Here is a 24062-nt window from a genome sequence, read left to right on the forward strand (position 1 = left end):
GATGTACCCTGGACCAAAACATGAATGAAAGCAAGGTCTGCCTCAAAAGTCTGGAAGAAATACAAAAAGGGGAACCAGTCAAATCGCGCATCTCGTTTGTGACATTGATGGAAATCTCAACTTGTGAGCATGTTGAACAATAATCGATTTGTCAGCACACTTGTGTTGCACTTCGTTGTGTTGTGGTAAAACTTGGGTACATGTTGCAGATGCTGGCATGTATGATAACCACGGTCAATCACCTACATAACACCTGGTGTGGGCAACCCCAGCAGTCACAAAAGCCTCAAAAAACAGGAGGCCCCAGAAGTAAATAAAAACACAAGGAAGAAACAAAGGAAAAGAAGCAAAACATACGAAGAGAAATTGAAGAATGAGGATATATAAGTGATAGAAGCAAAAAGATAAAAATGAATGCCCAATAATAGGATTGAACTGTTGACCTTCGCATGGACTTGATATCAGAAGACTGATATTAGTACGACGCTCTAACCAGCTGAGCTAATCGGGCTCCGGTTTAATGACTATTTGCTCCACCATTTCTTTCTATAATTCCCATTATCACAACCTGCGAGTACTTGATCTCCGTAGCTGATTTCCACGATGATACGTCCTGAGCCGTGGCCAGTAATCACTTATGTATAACCAGTTGACCTCCGGTAAATCGCTTGCAAGATTATCGCTGACAAATACCTTATGTCCGTCCCGGATTTAAAGGATTGATCACACATGATCATGATTCCTCCGAAGCCACCTCGGATCCCATAATCCTTCAATATGACTTGTCTGTTTGGACTCATTGTAAAGGTTAACTTATGTGCTTACCAGTATAGTAGCGTTTCCGATCCATGCACTTGCTCGATTCGAGATTTCAAATCGTGCTTACAAAACTCAACCCATGTGGTCGCATTAAAGGTCCATGTGCCATATCACGACATCAGTCGGTCGATACTGTGATAGGGCAACACCTGTATCTGGATGGGATGGACTTGGGTAGAAATATCCGATCACAAAGCTAATAAATGGTGCCGTGAAGCATGACTCCAGGACGTTACTGCAGACATCCGATTCCCTCCCAGAACTTCCAGACTACCATCAATCTCCTCAGTGTCACGGTGTCACTCCCACGAAAAATGCTTGCCAAATTACCCCCAAACCTCTCCCTCCTGGGGATTCTCCTCCCCATCTTCATAAGCCCAACACGTGGCCACAGTTCCGCCGCTCATGAGCTCTCTCACAGCTCTCATAACCCACTTTGTGCCCCTCTATCCTTCACCCTCACCGCGACCGCCTCGCACATTTTCCTCGCCTCCCCTCCCGACCCTTCTAACAAGACCGAAATCCTCGACACCATCAACCAATCCTGGGATGGCACTGTAGTGGCAAACGGAAACCATACCGTCAACGGAACCTTCACCCTCAAGGCCATCTATTGTAGACCTTCCCACAAATCCAAAAATGAAGGCGTCCTCCAAATCCTCCTCCACGGCGCCACCTACAACAAAACCATGTGGTCCGGCTACGGTTTTGGTTATCCCTACGACTGGCAGTCCTACGCGACCAGCCCTTCGCAAGGCTACCACACCCTCGCCCTCGACCGTTTGTCTCACGGAGAGAACGACCCGCGGGATTTGGATCCGTTAAATGATGTGCAAATGCCGTTGCAGACGGAGCTTCTGCACCAGCTTATCTCTGTGATCAAGACCCAGCCCAACACCAAGACTACCTTCCCCAAGACCAACCCACTGGGAAGGACCTTTTCCAAAATTGCCTTGGTAGGGCACTCCCTAGGCTCCTACCTCTCTGTTGCCCTTGCCCGTTCCTACCCCCTTGACGCCTCCGCCTTGGTCTTGACAGGCTACAGCTCCCGTCAAAACACCTTGCACGTGCGTTCCGCTCCTTGGGCGTCCGCCCCTAGCGTCTATCCTGATCGATTTCCCTCCGACAAGTATCTTCACAATTTAGAATATCTGACCATCGCCACTTTGGAAGGCCGGGAGAAAGGGTTCTACGACAACGCCACCGATGCTGCTGGTAGGTCATATGACCCTGAGTTAGCGAGGACGGATTATGAATACTCGGATGCGGTCACGCTAGGGGAGGTGGTAAGTCTGGGGGATTGGGGCGTGGGTGCGGAAGAATTTGAGGGTCCGGTGTTGGTTGCAACGGGACAGAGAGATTTCGTTATGTGCAACCCGCCGGAGGAGGATTGTGTGAAAAGGTTGTGGGAGACAGGGAAGACTTTTCCGAGGGCGAGGAGATATGAAGTTTGGTCGCCTCGCGAGACTGGTCATGATTTGACGCTGAGTTATTCGGCTGGGGAGACTTTGGAGAGGGTTCATGAGTTCTTGGGAAGGGAGGTTTAGGTAGATATGATCTCCCTGCCTGCAAAAAGAGGCACAACGAGAGAAGGAATGACAAGTGAAGACTGGGACAGATAGATGATACTGAAAGCGTTAGCGGGCGGATTATGCATTCTTGGAAAGTATCGGTATTTGTCCGTATCAAGTTATACGTTCTTTGCCTCGCTCTTTTGCTCACCAAACTTTTCTCGCTCCACACACCGCTCGCCATGGTACCGTTAGTCAACAACACCTTGCGGCAAGACAGCAATATAATCCAACGGTGCCAGCTCGTTTCCTTCAGCTACTCCCGTAATCTTCAACACATCCCCTTTTTGGATTTGGATGTCACGAATCGTAACCCTCGTAGCTGAGTGTCCATCAAGCTTTGTAGAGAAAGTGTGGCCTAGTTTGTCTTCCAGATCTCCAGCCCATTTCAGCAACAACTTCCCGTTGAGGAACGCCTTGTAGTGCGCCTTACCACCGATCAAGTCAAAGTAGTTGATCGCGACATCATACTTGCCCGAGTCAAAGTTGAGTTTCGTAGTCGCCTCTCCCGATGTGTGGTTGGAAACGAGAACCACAGCAGTTAGATTCGAAGCTGTCTCAACCGGATTGACCCCCGTAAGCTTGTAGTTCTTCAGCGCCATGGTCTCAGCCTCGATCCTGTACTCATGTCTCCCCACGCGGCCGGTGCCGTCTGGGATGCCGGAGAGATTATAGTAGAATTGACAAATGGAATCGCGCCAGACTATGGAGTGACCGGCCTGGTAGCGGAGGCGGAAGAGAACGTCATTGAAGCGCTCGGTATCAATCTTGTTCCGAAGTGATTCCCATGCGATGGGGAATGTCTGTGCTGTTTCGGCACCGGCGTAGTGAGCATCGTAGAAATGCTGTATCACTGACTTGCCGGACTTGAGAACGTGCGTGTAGTTCACGTGGTGGAACCAGAGGAGCAGGTCGTCCGGAGTAGTCTCGATGCTCTCGAACTTCTCGGCTACTTCGGCGGGATACTGGCCGGAAAAGCCGGTGCCTGTGGAAACCGTTCTGTCCATGCCGATCCCGTCATGGTCTGCACGTGTCCACTGTCCCCAGCCGTTGTTGTCCTGGGACGCAGGGTTCGGACCGTAATGGGTGTACAAGATATCGGTCAGTGTCTGGATACCAAGGTTGCCAGTGTAATTTTCGTAAGCTGGCCATGATGCCATGGATATCTCCGTCACTACTCCAAGTACAAGAGGGTCTGAGCCAAATGTGAGTCGCGTCCAGTCTTCGAGTAAAGCTTGCGGGTCTTGGTTGGGATCCCAGGCCAGACGGCCGTAGGCATACAAGTTCGACATAGCCAAATGGCTCCCTAGCCATGTGGTGTTGGTTCCAACATTGACGACACCAGCGTAGCCACCACGCTTGTTGCTGAACCGACGGCCGGCAACGACATCACGAACAAGTGACGGTTGGTCATCAGCCCGAAGATCGAAATCCAGGATCGTCTTCCACAACGGTGCAATATATACCAGGTGGCTCTGCTGACCCAGATATTCTTGAGTAATTTGAAGTTCTATCGCGGTGTTTGTCTGGGGTATATTGGCGAATAAAGGCGACGCTGGCTCTCGAACCTGAAAGTCAATGGGTCCGTACTTGATCTGCACAACAACGTTATCCAAAAACTGTCCGTCAAGACCCTTGAAGAACTCAACCGCATGCTTGGCGCGGTCCGCTTTAAGGTCCGCTGGGTTGATGTGATTGTCATAGACAAAGGCTCGAAACATGACAATGCCGCCGTGCGGCTGCACAGCTTTAGCGAACAAATTTGCACCGTCTGCAAGCGTGCGATTGTAGGTCAACGGTCCTGCTTGCCCTTCCGAGTTGGCCTTGACCAGGTAGCCTGCCATGTCTGGAATGCGCCTGTAGAGGCAGTTCGTCTTGTCTGTCCACCAGGAAATCACAGATTGATCGAGAGGATCGAACGTCAACAGTCCTCCCAAAGTCTGGGGCGATACAAAGTTTAGCGATATGCCAATCTGTACACCGTATGGGCGCATTGCATCTGCTATACGGCCCAGTCCATCAATGTTAGCGTCAGTGAGCAAGTTCGCATTAGCGTTGACGTTGTTAACAACGATGCCATTGATGCCGATGGAAGCGAGTAGCCGAGCATACTGGGAAACCCTGTTGAGGTCCTTGGGAATGGTGTTGTTGCGGAAGAAGATGGAAGCGCCCGCATAACCGCGCTCAATGCTGCCGTCCATGTTGTCCCACTGATTCACCCATCGAATGGGGGCGTCTGGGTTTGCAATCAGGTCGGCATCAGAGAATCTTCCTTGGGCGATTCTCGAGAGATAGTCAAAGGCTCCGTACAAGGCACCTCGCTCCGTCTGACCCAGAATCACCACATTCCCTGGTCTCACGCGAAGGAGATAGCCATCATCAGCCAGAGTTGCGGCAGGTTTCACGCCGTGAAATTGTCCGGTTGTAGCGACCAAGATGGTTGACCCTAACCACTTGTCGGGTTCGTGATAGAGGGGAAGAGTCTGGTTGAGGATGCTTTTGATGCCGGCTTGTAGCTCCTGGCCTGCGGTATAAACGGGGCTGGTCTTGTTGGTGCTCAAAGCCATGATTGCACCCGGTAATAGCAGGTTTGGTGGGCGCTGATCGTTGGGAAGGGGCGCATATCGTAGCCAGCCGTTGATACCGTTCTCGATCGCCGATACCGCGGCCGGAAAGGCCAGAAGGCCCCAGGAAACCCGCATCTTGCTGAGTTAATTTGCTGCTTCGGTCTCTGCTCGGCTTTCAACTCCGGTACCAATACTGATCTAGTCTGGGCCAATGTCTTGAGTATCTAGCAGAGATCATCCGCATTGATATATGCGGCAATAGCATCGTGAACGGTCTTTGTCAATCTCGACCCTCGTCATGTGGCGATGTTACATCGAAGAACCCCGCTGCTCTGGGAGCTGCTTTTCCGAGAGCTTCAAGAGGGGAGTATATGAAAGTTCGAGTCCAGGTCGTTCGCTGATCAGCCTGAATAGGAGGCTCCCGTGACTTCGGTCGTCGATTCTCGGTATAGCATTAGGCGGTGTTGAGCTTTTATTGGTGGCATTTTGCCCTGATTAGTCCGGACTACGTCAAAGGTAGCAGCGAGCCCCGATATCCGGGACGTGATCGTGCCTCTGGAATTCTGCAGATCTCTTTGAGGGCTGATGGGAGTTTATGTCTATTTCGGGCGTATCTGATGTTTGAGCGGAAAAGTTAGTCAGAAGATGTCTATACCTTATGAATAGCGGGAAGGGACAGCCTCAAGAGCACTCAGCTCGATGGATGACGCTTTGAAGAATGGTATTATCTGATGGAATGAAGGATCTCGAACGACCATGGGGGGCGGTTGCGAGGACGACCTGGGGGAGCAATTCTGCGTATCTCCGACTATGTTTCGAATTAAGTTCCCGTCCGGGACGGCGAATTGCGAAGGACACAATTGTAAGTCGGCCAAAGTCGGAAGCAGCGCTTTACGAGGAGCGAGGCAGGTGCCGGTTTAAGAAACCGATAAGTCGCGAAATGCTTGGTTCCAGGCACGGCTCGAAGAAACGAATATTTCCAGTCATGCGTTCCGACTGTATAACCCCTTTGATCCTGTTTGGTTTTTCTGTAGGCAGTAGTTTCTATGAGAGAAAAAAACACAATACCTACCTACCTATGGGGTGATTGTTGATGGGCCGGGAACCTCGAACATGGCGTGACTTATCGAACCACCACTCGGGAAGGCGCATTGTGCTGCCCCACGAGAGAAGCAGGTACCTTTGGCTCTCGCATCACCATCGCCTTTGGACCTTCAAAAGCACCATTTGTCCTTCTAACTTCTCATGGGTCGCAGATCACTATCTCCTCTCCAATCATCTGGAGTTTTTTACCTATTATTTTATTTGTGGTTACGTTGCTCATCTGCGTTACTCGTGGACATCAAGGTTCCCCGCTAACACTAACACCCGTCCCGCCCCCACCAATTCCACCATAAAGAGGTAACTATCGGCCGGTTTCACCAGCAGCTCAACACTAACTGACTGACTGACTGACTGACTGACTGCAGTCTCGAACATCAATACCTACTTTGCAAGACGTCGGGTGTCGTTTTCTTTTCTTCCACTTCTTTGGGACATCAAGACACACATCAATATCCTCCTCTTGGCTTGTAGAAACAACCGTCAGTCACAATGGCGTCTTCAGCCAGCTCGAGCTCTGCGAGAACCAGAGCCCCGATGCAGCACATCGACCGCAAGGAGCTCTACACCAGTCTCGAGGCGCGCATCCGCTATCTCCATTCCTTCCTTGATTTCGGCACCGGTAAGTTGTTTTCAGGAAGGATGGCTTCAAGTGCCAGCCACGGACAAGTGTTTCTCACATTTCTTTTCAAATACAGATGACGTCGAAGCTCTCTCCTCCGGCGCCAAGTACATACAAGCCCTGATCCCCGCCGTAGTCAACATCGTCTACAAGAAGCTCCTCCAATACGACATCACGGCGCGCGCCTTCCAGACCCGCAGCACCGCCTTCGAGGGTTCCATGGACGAGGTCCCCGACGAGGAAAGCCCCCAGATTCTCCACCGCAAGCTGTTCCTGCGCGCATATCTTAAGAAGCTATGCTCGGACCCTACGCAGATGGAGTTCTGGGAGTATCTCGACAAAGTGGGCATGATGCACACTGGGCTCGGCCGCACGCACCCGCTGCACATTGAGTACATCCACATTGGCGTCACCCTGGGCGTCATCCAGGACATTCTCAACGAGGCCATCCTGTCGCACCCACGCCTGCCGATGCCGCGCAAAATCGCTTTTGTTAAGGCACTGGGCAAAGTCATTTGGATCCAGAACGACTTATTCACCAGGTGGTATGTACACGATGGTGAAGAGTTCACGGACGGAATGGACTTTGGCGTCGTAGAGAAGGAAGGGTTCTTACATGGCAAGAAGGTGCTAGATGAGACTTCCGAAGCCTCTTCTTCTTCGGCTGCTGCTGCTGCTACTGGCAGCTCAGCGTGTCCTTTTTCGTCCGTTGTCGAAAGCAAAGACTGGGCGGCGGCGGCGGCGGCATCCGCATCTGACAGCACGTGTCCGTTCTCTGGAGCCAGCAAGACGATGGAGGGTCTCAGCATCAAGGATAAGAAGCCAGTGTCTGCGGCTAAGAACAACGATGACGCTAGGTCTGATATAACAGAGAAGGCGTCTCGTCAAGAGAAAACCATCTGACAGTGTTCTTTGAAGAGGGCGATCGTTATTATACTACGAAGATCATGACTGGGGCTGCATTTCATCTTTCCTTCTTGTTTTCTTTCTCGGTATTGTAGTTTCTGGCACGACAAGCGGGTGTATTACTAGGTTTATCATTGTTGCGGTAACAGGGACTTGGCTTCTGGCGTGCATGGGAGATGATGGAGGGTTGGTGTTGGGTTCCACTTCATGTTCTACACAGGTCACGGTTCTTGTTTGTTGATCCATAGATAATGAAAGGAATGAGGAGTGCTTTTCTACCCGGAAAACTTGCTATATCTCGCGATTGCAGATGTAACGACCATGCGAGCGGCGTATGCTATTGGTAGGTCAACATGTAGTACGAAAGAGTACCACTTAACCACGTTGGTGAAAGCAGTGCCTACATGCGTGGCAATTACGGCGCGGACTGAGAGCTAAGAAACATTGGCGACCTTCCAACTGACATACATCAATGCCTACCTCCTTTACCAGATTAATAGTAGATGTCCTTTATTGTCGTTACCTATCCCGAGACAAAGGGTTATCAAGAAACAATACTTCCTCATTTCCTACCACAATAGCTTGTCCTATAGGATTTCCTGACATCGACCCCGAGCAGCAGCCTTGCTTCAGGGTAATAGTTAGAGGGATATGTGGCGTCCTTCGTGGTTCGTTAGTACAAGTGGGAGTGCCGTGGGATATGGGTTAAGAGCTCATTAGTACGAAACAGAATTCGAGGAATGCGATCTGGATGGGTAGGTAGGAAGGGTATAGTAAAAGGCCATATGAGTGAACAAAGGTCGTGAAAAGCAGAGCCCATAAATACTTTGACATGCAAGAGTAATTGCCCAATTGTGCAACCGTACTTGGACTATTTGCCCGGATCATGAGGCTCCGAACTACACACGGCAAGCTGAAACGACGATGCAGCGGGCTACTAAGGAGAGTAAACTTGGCCAAGACAGGATTCATATCAATGAACCAGGCACTGCCAGGACCAACTTGAGGGTGTCCCCTAGTAGATCTACAGAAGCGTGGGAAAACTACTCTCTCGATCCAGATGTGGTAGTACGGTACTTGTGTGAAGGGGTTTTCCGAGATCTGATGAGAACGAAGCAATTCATCAGATGCCAGAACATCCTGAACAGAGTTCTGGATAGCTTCGTGCCAACAACCATTCAGATGTGTATAATATGCCTTTCACAGCCTGGAATATGGAAGGCAGAAATCATTCGACAAGATTCCCCTCTTGGACAAGCTCCTTCATGTTGAAGATGGCAATCACTTGAATGCATTCGCTTTATCCACTCACTACCATCGCCCATTAGCTGCACAGTCATTATGATGTTTTCTGTTTTCGCAAGTGCACTACTCTTCTTGACCTGGGGTGCACTAGCAGCCCCAACCCAACCCCAGCTCTCTCGCCGGGGCATTGCCATACCACCAGGCTACTCCCACATTCTCTTCCAAGACGACTTCTCCCTCCTTCTTGCGGGCTTCCACCCCTCGCCCTTCCCATGCATCATCGCCACGGGAACCTCCTGGAAAGGCGAGAAGTTGAGGTATTTGGTGGATGGAAGGCCGATGTTGGTGTTGACTGGAGCGCAGATTGGGGATGAGAAGGCTTGGACGGCGATTACGAGGATGCCGAATCATTTTGATTTTGAATGTGGCAGTGGGAGGGAATTTTCCGAATAATGTTGCGAAGAATTCAGAGGGGGAGTAGATGACGAATGACAAGACGGTGGACGGGATTGGGGCTAGGTAAAGAGGTTGAGTAGGTGGCTGCTGATAGTATCTAGACGTGATGAAGGTGGTGATGATCAGCATTGTTGAAGTACAACCTACATGTCGTCATGTAGGTGAAATCTGATATTGCTGATCGGATTTCATGTTTTGGGCATCCTCAACCTCCAATATCGTGCCGGTGATGGGGAATGCGTCGCTAGAAGTAAAATAGAGGCGGAAGGGAAACGCGCGTTGCTTTTGAGAAAAGCGCGAACCTTCAGGTTTCGATGTTGAGCGTGTTTCAGGATTCGGACGAGCAAGATGGGATGAACCAATCGGCACAGATATGATCTTAATTGACAGGCGATGCCCGTCAGTGACCTGGCACTGTCGGCGTTTGCTGTAACCTTTCGAAACAGAGTCCATGCCTCGTCTACCTCACCCCCGCAGCAGCAGTCCCGGGGTTCGTATCACTAACAGTTTCATGCCGAAATCCCATGTTTTACTGTTAGTGCTACCCCTGACGCCGCATCCCTCTCAGGGGGGTTTATCCCAGGTCGCAATTCAGGTACCCGACCGTCAACCCCACAGTACGTCCTGCGGTTCACGTTGACGATCTTGGCACGACGCAACTTCCGCAGTTCCGATTTCGTCTTTCCCTCTGTGCCCACGGGAAGGAGGAGGGGGAGGCTCTGTTATAAGTAAAGACGGCCGCGGGCCAAAGTTTCCTACTTCGTTCCCGCATATGATTCTGAGAGGAATCTTTGTCGTCCAGGTCTCTCTCCTGTGTTTCCAGATTCTCCTCCTTCTTTTTCGAACCCGGTGTTCGCTTTTTTTCTTGAAACCTAGTTTTGCTTGCAGTTTGCTAGTTTTGGCATAGCATTCTTACAACCACCCCTTTTCTGGTAGTTCATTGTTCGCAAGCAGAAAGAGACGGGAAGAGGTCCCCTCAGCCAAAGATAGGTGAAGCTGTGCTTCGGATCTTCTGCTGCCTTCGCCTTCACTTCTAACCGCTTTACCTTTTGTCGCTGGTTCGACATCTTTACCCCGACGGCTCTTTCTTTCGGCATTTCTCCAAACAGCTTAGCGTCATCTCCAAAGCCCAGAAAATAAAACAAGCAAAAATGAAGGCTTCCATTGTCCTTGTCTCCTTCCTCGGCCTGGTCTCCGGCATGGTACTCCCCGGTCACCGTCTCAGTCCCAGCGGTGCTAAACTGCAGCCGCGGTCCCTCTTTAAGCGTGAGGCCAATCTGGACTACCGCTACGCCCCAGAGGTAGGTTGTCTTGTAATGACCCCAAAGAGATAAATAACGAGCTTGAGCTGACACAAGCCTTTCGTAAACTAGCCATGCCGTGCCATTCTCACCACATGCCGAGTCACGTCAGACTGCTGCTCAGGCATGAAGTGCGTGAGCGCTGATGGCGAGTCGGTTTGCACTCCCAGCGATTAAATCAGTTGAATGGATCTCGTTTGGTGATCGAATCCGACTGGACGGGGCCACTGGTGGCTACTGAGGAGTCGAGGTTTTCCTGCCTGCTTAGCCTGGCTTGGAGCACCTCCTGTGTCTCGGCCGGGTCTGGGACTGGGTCTGGGACCTGTGTTGTCACATTCTCTTTCTTTGTTCATATTCGAACACTGTTAGTGTCTTTTGGAAACAAACAATTGCCTTCAGGCTAAGGGGATTGTGGTAGTAGGTTGGGTTAGTATCTCGAAACAGCATGGCCATGGGATGCTTGGTCGACGAATAAGGGCAACTATACGCTGGGCTCAATTACTTCATTGTGTGGTATTTGAGACTTTCAAGTGAACAATGGTATCCCAATTCCAATACATAAAGTCGAACGCCGGTCTTGTCATACCGCCCCAACCAGCAGAAAGCTGAAGGAGGCGCTCACCGTGTTGGTGTTGGTGTTGTCGGCGCGCGCGAGAATATCTCGGAAGAGGTTGAGCGTTGGCGCTTTTGTAACGGGGACGGGTTGAGGATCAACGCTGAGGCCTCGAGCTACTTGAGTAAGAGTTTTTTCATTGCTGGGAGATGATTGAATAGATGTTGATCACGTATAGAGGAAAGCTGAATATTGTTCGAATCGGTATGACGGCCGATGAGCAACCGACCCCAAGTCGACGAAATTTAGCTGCAGCGATAATGCGACAGAGGCCAGGGGAGGGGAGACTGATTGTCGGGACCAGGCAGCTCCAAGTAAATTGAAGTGGTGAATGGTTGTCGATACATGCCCACGTTCTTTCAAGGCTTCGCTCGGGTGGCGGCTTGTTGACTTGTGGTTTCGACTCTCAAGGAAGATTGAGTGTGAGGAGAGGAGGGAAAGAAGTCGAAGTTCTGACACTCGTCTAGGTAGGAATCGAAGAGAAACGTAGATCCACACTTGCACTTCTGTTGACCAATCAAACGCTGTTCCTGATGAGCACTAAGAGAACACACCATCTTATTGGTTGATTACGGAATGAACGTCCAGGGTTCGGACTTGCAGCTCCGTCTTTCGCACCTCAACACCAACGCTCAAACAAACAGTCTCTTGGCACTCGAATACATCTCCCACCAGGTATTCATCGTCACCATCGTCACACGAAGAAAGGAAGTTGTTACGAACTCCCCTACGAACTAAAAAGCGGGAATTTGGATTCTTTCAATGAAACGTTTCTACATTCGTTCTTTTACTCACGGGAAAATGAGTCTGCGAAACGATTCATGCTGCGACATCGGAGGTGTCGTTATCCAGAACGTACCTCTAGAAGTGGAAATATGGCAAAGTCCTCTTCACCAAATTGATCACTCGTTGAACTGAAGCCAATTCAAGTGGCTTCGGGTAGCATGATCTGACCAGACGAGCCTTACTGGTAACGTAGTCCGTTTCAATGTACTTTGTTCGCTTAAAAAAACAGAACCCCTCCTTTTTTTCGTCTTGTCGTTGGAAGGGCAGCAAGGCGCACGAATATCATTCGGTAATATGAAGCCTAAACATTCCACTCGCAAACTCAACCCCCAGACTAATACTCAAATAGCTCACCACTACCCCTGAAAGTCAAACCGACTTATCAAACTTAAGAAAATGTTTCTGGCGAATGGTCCAGGACTGAATTTCGAGCACAATGCTCCCTTGTACTAACGACCAAAGACGGCACTATGACGAGAACAAAGCAAAGTCCCCCACAGTCACATTGTCTGCCGTATATTTTGAACAAAGGAGGTTTGGTGGCGTTATTCTGCCTCATATACTCTTTGAGTTCAGCGAACAATTCCATTGAAGATGAGCACTAAACTTACCCATCGACAGAGTGTCAAGATAACATGGTTATTCGACCGTTGCTTTGTGGACGGCGAGACTGTACGGTTTATAAACATCCCGATGTCTCGTCTTATGAGAGACAGGGAATAAGCATCTCAGCAGACTAACCAACAGCGAAAACATACACCGAAAGTCAGTTGCCTCCTCTCAACGACCATGTCCGACTCCAACACACGAGCGTATCTCTTCAAGTTCAGGGGATCTGACTATGTCTTCTGCAGAACGGCCGGTCATGGCGCCGAAGCTCAAGCACAAGTCGTCCAGAAAGTCAGCACAGGTGAGCTTCTCATCCGAAAGGTGAGCAAGAACCGTCTCGATCGAAGCAAATGCATCGAACCTAATGAGTTCCACCTCATGGAAGAATACCTGAGTAAGCCACCTCGTTCGCCCGATATCCGACCCCTGATTCCGAAATTCTACGGATACGAAAAGATCCAGTCCAAGAATGGGCTTTTCCATCTGGTATCCTACTGGCAGCTCATCAACGGCGGTTCAGTCAAGGACTTGATTATGACCAAGTATAACTCCATCAAGCACACCAAGTTCAACCCAGACAAGCGGTTCCCAGCAAGACTCATCGCCCGCATGCTCCACCAGGTTTTCAGCTCTCTGCAACACCTCTACACCGTCTATAAGAAACCAATCTTCCACAAAGATCTACACCCCGGTAATATATGGATGCACTTCGCTCCTTCCGGCGACGGAGAGCTCAGCGACATCCCAGACTTCTACGTCGGTGATTTTGGTTATGCCGGTTGGGACTTCGGCTTCAACCCCAACCATATGGCCACCAGAGACATCGACCAAGTCATGGAATGGGCACGTTTGATGATCTGCATCAACCTGCCCGAGCACCAGCGGCCACCGAAAGACGGCGCGGTCCCTTACCCCGATGATCTCCAACGAGGTGGTACCATCCCGGGAGACGCGCCCATGACCGCCATCCTCTCGCTCTACTACGACTTCTGTCACGAGCTGAAGCAATTCAAGGACCAAAAAGGCCGGAAAATCCGCGAACCATCCTGCCCCCCGCCCGATCTCAGCAATTTCATTCGCCGCGCTGAGGCGCTCGAGAAGAAGCTTACCCCTTCGTTGACTGGGTGTATGTTGATGACGGGGCTGAATGAATCGAACGACCCACGCGTCCAGAATTTCATGCATGAAGTCAAGGAAAAAGCCTTGCAAACGGCTAGTGCGCCGCCTTTAATCATGCATGGTACCTATGAGAAATGCTTGACGCCTATGGTTAGAAATTTTCCTATCAAAGTCCATGGTCCGTTTTATCTGGCCGAGATGAGCGCAACTACAGGTAGGTGGGAAGCGATTGAAGATGCCACGTATCATCGGCCGGGCAAAACGAGAGGCAGTGGAAGGGGACTGAGAGCCATATCTGAGAGCCCGGATGAGGAGGATGGAGAGACTGATTCGGAGCCTGACTTTTGATGAAGTTTGAGCGGTTAGATGGTGCTGAATTTCGCTGTGTCAAGTGAGGCAGCTGTGTTATTTTGGAACGGGTCTATTCTGCTTTCTGTTCTCAGCTTTCGCATAGGGTAGTTTGCCTCGGTAGGCTTGGGCGTAGAGCAGGTCTCTCGTCATCTCTCTTGGTGATCGTTGTTGGCTTGGGCTATGCACTTGACGAAAGAGAAGATCAACTTGAACTAGATTAGCGTTGGAATAAATTGATTCATGAATGTCTAATCGGTTTTCCAAACAAGCACTCTACGTGATCCTTCTATTCTTAACTTGTATCGTGTGCCCAATATATCTAGGCACCTTGTAATCTGAAAAACAGGCTTGTGATCATCCTGCTCTGTCGAGGTATCTTACCTATTAATGACCGCGTCAATTGTATGCGACACCAGCCTATCTCTCGCACTCCACCAAGCCCAACGTTTCTAAGTCTTTTGTATGCCATGTTGAACAAACCTTAGCATGCTATAGGGTCAAGAGTTGTTGATCAGCTTAGAGGTAAAATCAGACGTCATAAAGGTGAGGAGAAAAGAGTGTACATCAGGTTTGATACGAGGTCTTTTTGTGGCTAGTGACAACGAAATATTGATGTTCAATGACTTGACGGTCATCTCAGGTAAAGAAGATATTCCCAGAGATCGATTTTGATAGAGTCCGTGCCCTTGGACCTTGTTCATCCGAAAAGGGACTGCTTCTGGATTGCAAATCTAGGGTCCTTTCATCTACGATGCTCCTCCCGCTCCATGTGACTCTACTCTACCTGTGCATACACTATGCTGAAGTCGGGCCGCTTGAACTCCATTCTCGCATGGACAAGGACAGGAAAGGGTGCGGGGAGCTCATCGGGATGGACCTTGATTGGCTGGAATTCAAGTATCGGCCAATCACTTCTCTTCCTCACGTTTCATGACATCAAGGTCTGCGGGACAAGGAAGAATGATCGTCAAAACCCCAACACTCCAACTCCGCCATGATCGCCATATCCACTCACTGAAGCGACGACAACCGATCATGTTTCTTCAGGCGTCAAGGCCAACAGCAACCTGACAACTGCCAGTATCAGACAATGAAGGCACAAACAATAGCATGGTGATAAAGAAAGCCCTTTGGCAGCCCTCCACCTTGATGACAATGGCCGGTTGTCGATTTCATCTCTTCACCGTCACACAACGAAAAAAAGCCGAAGACTCGGGGGGCGACTTCATCAGACATTCATTCACATTGATGTTTATAACTTTAATCATCAACGCCATCAGTCATCAGTTCGTCTATGGTAATTACAAAGATAATAACAATTAAGCTCTTCTATCAGGAGCTGATAACAGCTGTGTTCCAATTCACCATTCCGCCCACACATTCCGTCGTGATAGCTGGTCCTCCCTTCGCCTGCGCGATTAGCTGCGTTGTCCCGTCTTCCAGGGTTCTCGACACCGACACCACCACATCCCCCATGCTGTTGGTGAACAACACCTTGCCCGAGTAAATTCCTGCTCTGCCGTTCTGCGGCGTCTTCGAGAAGGTGGCCTTCTGGTCCTTCCCGCCGATCGAAACGCTGATATCGGCTGGCTCTGCCAACAAGGCGGTGAAGAAGATGTTATCCTGCAGGAGCTCATCTGGTGCGTACACCTCCTGATATTTCGGGTCATTGCCAGTCGTGTTGCCGTTGTTACAAGCATTTGCTGGGTTAATACGATAATAGGCTACAACCGCCTCTTCTGGCACAGCGAAGTCTTGCTGTGCCACCTGCTCCGCGGCTCTGAAGACAGTTGACGTCGGCGATGGAGCTGGCGCGGTGACAATAGTGGTCAGAGTTTTGACAACGGTGGTAGGGATCCGCTTGGTCGACAGGCCCTTGCTGCCTTGCTTGTACTGCTGAATATAATAGGGCAACAATCTCCTCCACCCGTCATGCGGCATGTTTTCGGCATAGTTGAGCGGTGCATTTGCACTCCGAAACAGCCCAAGCGATTTCTCGCGGACTGGGCCGATATAGTGCGATTCGCCGTAGTCGTTCCAGGTAAGAATCTCCACGAATTCGGGCTGGAATTCGATTATCTGCTGCCAGCGCGTGTCCCAAAGCTCATCTCCCTTCCAGAGCCAATTCTTGTTCCAGCTGGGCAGGTTGGTGTAGAACCACCCGGCGACCGGCATGATGTAAGGACGACCCTTTAACGCGGTCCGATACTGCTCATCCATTTCTGTGGTCATGGCAGAAGGCCCCTTTGGCCAAGCAGCGTAGCTGAATAGTCCATCCACAACACCACCCGCCTTTGTGGCTGCGTTTGCAGCGCCGAGGGAAGACCAGTCTGGGATAAAAAGACAGTTGGTCTTATCCTTGATATCGCGCCAGTCTTCCGCATAATCAGGTCCCTCGAAGGTGGAAACTAAAGGTCGGTAGGTGTTGTCAGGCTTGAAATACGAGCGCTCATCCGCCCAGCGATTGATCAGGGCGGTTACGGCATCTTTGGACCAAGGAGCTTGTGCGTTATAGTCAAAAGAGAAGAACAGCTTGAAGTTGACAGCATTGGCAGCTCGGAAGGCATTGGCCAGGGAGTTGGCGTTGCTTTCGTCTTGCGAAGCAATATTAAGAACGAAGCCATCGATGGAAGCCTTCTGTGCAAGACGAATGTCATCCTGCCAGTCGGGCAGGTCATAATAACGAGCATTTCCCACCTTAAGCATGTGTAAGCTGAGTGTTTCTTGTTTGCCAACAGGTGGGAGTGGACTTACAATAAAGTGAGCAAAGACCTCCTTCGCTGCTTGCGCAAAGGGCAGCAGCGCCAGCGCTGTTACTAAACGAACGGAAAATGAGTAATTCATCTTTGATACCATGGCCCTAAAATCTGACCGAAGAAAGAGGGGATAATTCGATAGGTAAGGACTGTGCTTATAAACGGAGAGGCTCCTCGGCACTTCACCATCGCGAGGGTGACCTTCTTCTTCAAAGAAAACTCAAAGAGGTGGGATAATGGCGCGTCAAGCTTTGTTGGGTAACGGTTCCTGGTCTAGAATCTGCGGACTGCATCTTGACATGGTGTTCCTGCTCCTGGGGCTGAGAATATTTGACTAAAATCGGTTAGCTGATATTGGCAATAGCTTCATATGGCAGGCGTAGCGAACCTACTAACAATCAGCTTGCAACACCGGTGCATATGTACTGATATCGGAGATACCGGAGCACATTCCGAAAGAATAAAGATGTCAACAGGGACCATGCGTCCCGCCAGTCGAGCAACAACTTGGATCCACCGGGTGTCGCCTCAAACGGGAAGGAGAAATTAGACAAGGCATATCTTCGATGCTTGACTGTTCTGCTTGATCACTGATCAAGCTCTTCAGGGCCGTCCGTGGTTTTCTCAACATCTCCCATTACAAACGCAAAACGGATGGAGGTGTTGACGTTATTTAGCAACCGATTGCCAATTGACCGACGACCGTTCCGCTCTCCAGCTGCGAAATCTGCATCTCTTACAGGGAAAGAGAAAGGCCTGAGTGAGGCCCCTTGGCCGAAGACTGGGCAGGTGCAAAGTGGCGTTGACAAACCGAAGCAGAAGCGGGCTGGGCCGTTGAGGTCCAAATTCTCGGTGTGTCCAAAGAAAGAAAAAATAAGACAAACGACAAACGGCCGAGTTTGGCCAATCCGGCGCTTGTTGTGGTAGCGGTGACGCTATGGCAGCAGACGCCAATGAGATGAAAGAAGAGGAGCCGCATTTGGAACATTTGACGCTTCCGCGAGCACGCCCAAGTGGATTCGTCAAATTCAAGGGTCTTACTGCGATGTGAACAATAGTCCGGACAGGACGCTTTTGACAAGCTAGACCCAGTGGGTATGCGGACTAATTTTTTCAGCTACATTGACTGAAAAATACACGCCACCGAAATTCCTCCGGCAAGGCGACCAACGTCGCTCGTCTTCAGGTCTCTCAGCAAATGATGCGACGTCACGGAACCCTGTATCGCCAGGCGGTGGAAGATGTCTTGAACGGCCTTATGGCGGAAATTCAGCCGCCGCAATGTTTCGGAGGACGGACGGAAAAAGACGGTGTGCTTGTTCCTTATCTTTCCGACTGAAATTGGTTGTCTCAAACTGAAGTTATTCCCGTCCGGTCAACTACAGGCGGCGAGCGTCGCCGGCGATATACAAAGGGATGCCGTGGTGATCACAATGATAACATCTAGAGTATCTGCCAAGGTGTCTTGCGGTTTTTATGAGTACGTAGAGGGTTCCGAGACTTTTGCAAAGTTACAAGAAGGTCAGAGGAGGCATGGAGTTCAATCAGGGCAGAGTGAAGTTGATCGAGGTTCAGTTCGCTAGGTAGGTTGCACCGACCCGCTCGCTGATTGACCTCTGTCTGATGAGCGTTTTTTGGAAAGGGCAAGAAACGAGTGGAACTTGAAATGAATCGGATTGAGCCACCCACAAGACTGGAAGGCAGGCGCGATCGAAAATTTCCAAAGTCGAAGCTCTTTCTGGAGTATGGCGCATCTCCTGCGACCGTTGTTCTCACCTCCAACCTTCAGTCATAGGCTGCGCGATGCAGCTCCGGCGCGACTGCATTTTTGGAAGAATCACGGGCGCGAACATGGATGTTTTCTGGCAAGTCTCGGATATTCTTCTTTCCACAAAAGGATATCCTCGCTAAAGGACGGAACCCATCGCTACCTACTGTACTCGCGGCATCGAGCTGGGCTGCTATGTTGTCGCTCGAGTTCATCAGCTTTGTCGCTTGACAACCGTGACATGTTCGGGAGAACAAGAAGTGGAGGTACTTCCTTGCATGTGCCTGCCCTCCCCTATCATCTGACTTCCTGACATCATCTCAGGATTATCAGACACCGAACAGAAAACTGTCAGCAATGGCAATTTTCACACCCTCGTCTGTTTTCATCTTGCGACGGGGAGGCAAAGCACTACTTTACGCCCAGTTCAACTCTCACCCGCCATACGGCTCGTGGCTATGCTCGACTCAACCCGCCTCTCGAAACACCTTCTCCATCCAAACATCCCTACCTCACTGACAACCTCGCGCCCATTCAAAAATGCCTTCCTCCAACTACATGTTCATACGAAGGAACTATCGGGACGGTAGCCATGGTAGTTCTCTCGCGTTTGCCTGCATCGAAAACCAAAGTCAAGAGAATTAGTGTCGCCAACACGTCGGTCTTGTATCATGATGGGAGAGCCCTGGCAACTTGCGAGAACGGACCGTCTCTTCGGTTTCTGCTGCCAAGCTTGGAGACGATCAGATGGTTCAACGGAGTAATAACCGACAATGAGCCCTTGGTGACTACGAGAAGATTGATGGAGCGGGTGCCGTAGGGTTTGGGGGAAGGGGCATGCTCTCATTCATAAGAGAATGGACGATGGTACATCCCCTAGTTGACCAGGACACGGAAGAGCTGATCGCTTTCCACTCATTCTCGGTCGAGCCCTACGTTAGTTACTCGATCATTCGGCCCTCTGGGGTTTCAACCTCACCTCGGCTCATGAGTGTCCCCGTCCCGGGCGTGGCTTGCCCAAAAATGATGCATGACTGGGGTGTATCAAGGTACCACACTGTCATCATGGATATGCCGCTTTCCCTGAATCCACTCAATGTGTTGAAGGGTAAACCCGTTCTCTTTTATAATGGGGCTGGGAAAGCCCGCTTTGGCCTATTCCCAAGGTACCCAGCAGTGTTAGTGACCATCAGATCCTTGGAACCCCATCTCGATGTTGGTCTGGTTAAGGTAGCTCCGGCTGAAACTTTTGGACAAAGGTCTCTGCTGGACTTAGCAGAGCTACCTAGTGTTGCCTGGGTTTTGTTCCTGCTTTGGGCCTGCGGCGACTGTCCGAAACAAAGAATCTTTGGACAATCCCACCTTCGGCAGTATCTCTGTTCGGGTTTATTTCATAAGTACTAGACCAGACTCGTAATTACCATCCGACCATTCAGACATCTCATACAGGAGACAAGATTGAAGGAACATCTCGGATCGCGGCAGGATAGGTCAGACCATTTTTGGGGCAGGATCAACAGCAGGGGAGTTGACAGCCTGGAAGGAAGTGGGTTAGGGGGAATATTCCTGGTAGACGTTCCTTGGAGCACGTCGTTTCGGCATTTCAGGGGATGGAAGGCACGCTTGCGAAGTGGGGCCCCAGAGAAAAGTTGAGTGGGAAACCCTAGTACTACCGCGGGTATCAGCGTGTGTATGTGGACTGATTCGAGTCAGGAACGAATCAACGGATGTTTCACTGAGCCTGGTTAAAAAAACAGATACGGTAACTGGTAAGGCTCAGCTTGAATTCAGAAAGCGTTGGCAGTATCGAGCATCACATAGTATGACAGTGACGGTCTGCGCGTATCTAGTAACACTGCCATCAGGTTCCGTTCCCAATCAGGTTAGGGGGCCCATTCAGAATACGCTATTCACCTCCAATAGTAAGTATCATCAACTTCCACCCCCAATCTACCGAGGCACTTCTGCAAGTACGACGACAGAGATCTGGCCGTCTGCTAAACGGAATAACAACAGGTCACCTCTAGGCAATTTGGCGCGTCATGCACCACCCAACCAAACGATACCAAATCTCCCCGCGCACGACAAGTCAAACCGATGAGTCCACAGTCACGAGCCGGCAGAATTTGAGACTGCGCTACAGGGCAGTCCTACGCAGTACCCGTCCTGGAGATATGAGATCAAGGTTGCCGCCATACCTTTGTACCATGGTACAGTAACCCAAAAGCGCTTTTCTGCATCCTAGACCACAACTCCTCCATCATATGCGTCACAAGCCCCACGGTCTGTTGTATTGGACTCTATTCGGTTGATTGATGCGCCTTATCCATTATGCTGGAGACTCAAGCTCGGCCGTGATCAGTATCAACTCGCATCTTTCGCCTCTGGGGAAGCCAGATCGTGGGCCGCTCAACAACGGGTTCACCTCCTCCCGGCTTGGACGCATTTTGAAAACAATTCAATTGCGAACCAAAGCCGGAACTCACGTCTTTATTGGATTGCATGAAATAAGAGCCGCAAAGCTATGGGTGCTTTGACGCTTGGGTCCGCGGCATCGATATTAACAAGGGGCCATCACTACCATGCCTTTTGTACGATCACACACAACCGTGGACCAAGAAGTCTACAAGTTTCGGGTAAGGTTGCTCAGAAGATACCACTTATGTGAGAAATGGCGGGGCGTGAGCAGGTCTTCTTTTTATCCATTCTGGCCACGTAAGACAGCTCGGTGCCATTCCGCCGAGAGATCATTTGTTTTTAGTTCGTAACAGCGCCGCCAAGTGCGGACTAGCCTCCTGTCTAGGGCTGGACTCATGGTTCTTTTGGGCGCTACATACCCTGATCAATGTTACCTTGCTCCCCCCTAGTCATCAACTGTGGCCTCAATAATCTTCTTTCCTACTGAAACGGGCGTAGGAGTTGTTTGGAAATGCTCACCTTCTGTTCATTTGCTTCCCTCACCAGGCTTGATTCCTCAAACCTCACACCCTACTACACACCGGATGGCCAAAGTCACTTCTCATCCTATACGAACATATTCCCATCCTTATCCGCACATTGAAATGCCAACGGGGCCAGGCGGAATGTGGGGGGCTTGTACGCCTAACGCATGTTCACCCTTGAGCGCTGAATGAATGCCGCACTAAGCTTTGCAAGCCACCAAAGCAGAGATTAACTCTGCATTATGCCCACGTTTTTCGTCTCGGAAGTTGAAACAAAAATTATCCATTTGGTTTACATCTCTACTTTTGTATGCGGCTGCGTAGTTCGTTCCTGAGAGTGGGGATTAGGTCAGACCTACCTTCTCGTTCGGTGGTTTATATACCGAGATTCTGAAACACCGAACTGACCGTATCCATGGGGTATGTATGGGTTCGTCTCTTGACTATTTGAATAAGCAGTTTCAACCACTGCACTACCATGTTGACTACTCGTAATGCTAACACACTCTCTCTCTTCTGACCTTTCGTCTTCCATACTATGAGGGGTGTTAACGAACGATTTGTTGATGCACGATATGTATTGGTTTCGAGTGGTATAAACCAGGATAATGTACCAGTCAAGGTTTCACACTGCGTAGTTTGGTTCCTTGCGGAGCGAAACCAAGCACCTTAATCAAAGGATGTTACGGAGACCCTGCTTCTAGTGTACCGTTACCTGCACATGATTCTTCTGTACGCTGGCGTTTTTTTCCTTCTCTCCTTCTTGTCTTCCTGCTCTTTTCTGTGTTCCTTTTTCCTATCGTTTCTTGTGTGGTTACTCGATCATATGAAAACACCGTTCGTGTTCGGGTCTTAGCTGGTTTTGATACCGATGCTAGCTTATGCAACAAGGACTGGATATCATTTTCAAGGAAGGTCAAAGCGCACTTCTCGGGGTCACTTTTCAGCATGTACACCTTGCAATCCAGAGATATAAATCGACAAGTCTCACGACAATAAATGATATCAAACATGATCAAGTCTATCTCGCATCTCTTGAAGTCGGTTTGCCTCATTACACACAAGTGAATTCGCATCTACCAGAAGTCTTTTTTTTTCCCTTGTGCGCGAGACCCTTCCAGTCAGGCAACCGTTGGATTATCCCTTGATCGTCATCAAGCTTAACAGTACAGTACGCCTTCATCCACTCTCATTGTTGTCCGGATTTACTAACCAAACTATTAGTCCCATATCCTCTGCATCCCGAATGGGTTGCTGGAGATTTCTTGGCTCATTCACGCTGCACATCATATCACCCACAAGCCATATAACTGTCTTCCAATCAACATGTGCAACTTCTTCAAAAACTACTACATCTACGCGTCATGCACCGACCCCGGTCTCCACTTCTACAAGATTGAGCTGGACGGTAGCCCACAAGGCGCCTGCCCCAGAGCGCCTCATGAACGATTCATCGTCAAGGGAGACAAGTGTGAGCATTGCCAAGGGTCGTTACCACTGCGAATCTGAAGTGAGGGCGGGGCAAGGGAGCCGTCATTCATTGTTGCATGGGGCTGGCTGCCGCCTTTGACAGCAACGATTCCGCATACAATATAGCATCAGTGGTTCTTCGGTTCTTTTTTTCTCCTGCTTTCTGGTTTCTCCCGTCTGGGGCTTTCACTCTGCACTATATCCTATATTTTTTTTCTTTTGTTTTCTTACGGCATATAAATGGTTAACGGTTTTCGGTGCCATAGGGAGGAGGCAAGGAACACCTACCGGCTATTGTCGTTTGACCGACAATAGTGGGGAAGAAACGATGGTCGTGATGAACAGTTAGTTTTGACTCTTTTGTTCTCCGGCTACTAGACTGTGGAAACAAGACATCAAATGGGATGAGCTGGTCTTTCACACACTGCTACTCACCAGGTCCATGAACCGTATGTTCAGGGTCGATTTTGTACACCTGACGGATAGTTGCCCTAGGAGATCACTACGGGGGATTAGCAATTCCCAGGGGTAGACATCACTGAAAAACATGAGGATGGACGCCTCAATTCTTTTGATCTCGAATCCTCACATCTTCCCAATTTTCTCAATACTTGGTCGAGACCCATAATCCAGGCCACAAGCGAGAAGGCATATGCAAGTTATTGCAAAGCAGATGCAGGGTTTTCTGCACTTAGTAGACCACATGACCAGGCGATATGAGGGGACCACAAACTGTGTAGTAGACCCGTGCCGTCGAACTAAGAAACTTGGAACTAAGCTCGTAGTGCAGCCGGTGTGGAACGGTCGAGGGAGGTAGTCGTCAGGGCTAGAAGCGTCCATTTCTGGCCCCAGGCTTCAGGTCAGATTGTGCGTTTCAAGTCGGGCGAATTCCACAAGAATGTTCTGTTCGAGAGAGGGCCATCGGTATCAAGCGTGGAAACAACCCATTTTCGAACGGTGTGATGGCGATGTGACGAGATTGGCGAATGGGAAACATATCGACAGCGGATGGGGTCAGCCGCTGGGTCTCCTGAAAGTGGTGTAGCTGGGGGGGGGGGGG

General features: G+C 50.1%; 7 protein-coding genes across 7 annotated transcripts; 5 read left to right on the top strand and 2 right to left on the bottom strand.

The window, feature by feature from the left end:
- Nucleotides 1-1133: 1133 nt before the first annotated feature.
- NEUTE1DRAFT_125770 (uncharacterized protein) lies at nt 1134-2366 on the top strand (the record flags this gene model as incomplete). Its single annotated transcript, XM_009857592.1, has 1 exon — nt 1134-2366. The coding sequence occupies one exon, from the start codon at nt 1134-1136 to the stop codon at nt 2364-2366; it is 1233 nt and encodes a 410-aa protein (XP_009855894.1).
- A 77-nt stretch (nt 2367-2443) lies between these two features.
- Nucleotides 2444-5370, bottom strand: NEUTE1DRAFT_90344 (alpha-glucuronidase precursor; the record flags this gene model as incomplete). The annotated part of the gene is made up of 1 exon (XM_009857593.1): nt 2444-5370. One exon carries the CDS (start codon nt 5090-5092, stop codon nt 2582-2584), a length of 2511 nt encoding a protein of 836 aa, XP_009855895.1.
- Nucleotides 5371-6410: 1040 nt separating this feature from the next.
- Nucleotides 6411-7870, top strand: NEUTE1DRAFT_90347 (uncharacterized protein; the record flags this gene model as incomplete). Its single annotated transcript, XM_009857594.1, has 2 exons — nt 6411-6680; nt 6757-7870. The coding sequence occupies 2 exons, from the start codon at nt 6551-6553 to the stop codon at nt 7581-7583; spliced, it is 957 nt and encodes a 318-aa protein (XP_009855896.1).
- A 2234-nt stretch (nt 7871-10104) lies between these two features.
- On the top strand, nt 10105-10775 carry NEUTE1DRAFT_118698 (uncharacterized protein; the record flags this gene model as incomplete). The annotated part of the gene is made up of 2 exons (XM_009857595.1): nt 10105-10588; nt 10661-10775. The coding sequence occupies 2 exons, from the start codon at nt 10439-10441 to the stop codon at nt 10763-10765; spliced, it is 255 nt and encodes an 84-aa protein (XP_009855897.1).
- A 2001-nt stretch (nt 10776-12776) lies between these two features.
- NEUTE1DRAFT_105248 (uncharacterized protein) lies at nt 12777-14063 on the top strand (the record flags this gene model as incomplete). The annotated part of the gene is made up of 2 exons (XM_009857596.1): nt 12777-13722; nt 13930-14063. The coding sequence occupies 2 exons, from the start codon at nt 12777-12779 to the stop codon at nt 14061-14063; spliced, it is 1080 nt and encodes a 359-aa protein (XP_009855898.1).
- Nucleotides 14064-15367: 1304 nt separating this feature from the next.
- NEUTE1DRAFT_90351 (uncharacterized protein) lies at nt 15368-16910 on the bottom strand (the record flags this gene model as incomplete). The annotated part of the gene is made up of 2 exons (XM_009857597.1): nt 15368-16703; nt 16821-16910. The coding sequence occupies 2 exons, from the start codon at nt 16908-16910 to the stop codon at nt 15399-15401; spliced, it is 1395 nt and encodes a 464-aa protein (XP_009855899.1).
- Nucleotides 16911-22858: 5948 nt separating this feature from the next.
- On the top strand, nt 22859-23041 carry NEUTE1DRAFT_51522 (uncharacterized protein; the record flags this gene model as incomplete). Its single annotated transcript, XM_009856858.1, has 1 exon — nt 22859-23041. The coding sequence occupies one exon, from the start codon at nt 22859-22861 to the stop codon at nt 23039-23041; it is 183 nt and encodes a 60-aa protein (XP_009855160.1).
- Nucleotides 23042-24062: the final 1021 nt, after the last annotated feature.

This window comes from Neurospora tetrasperma (assembly GCF_000213175.1).
Source record: "Neurospora tetrasperma FGSC 2508 unplaced genomic scaffold NEUTE1scaffold_81, whole genome shotgun sequence".
Classification (NCBI taxonomy): Eukaryota; Fungi; Ascomycota; class Sordariomycetes; order Sordariales; family Sordariaceae; genus Neurospora; species Neurospora tetrasperma.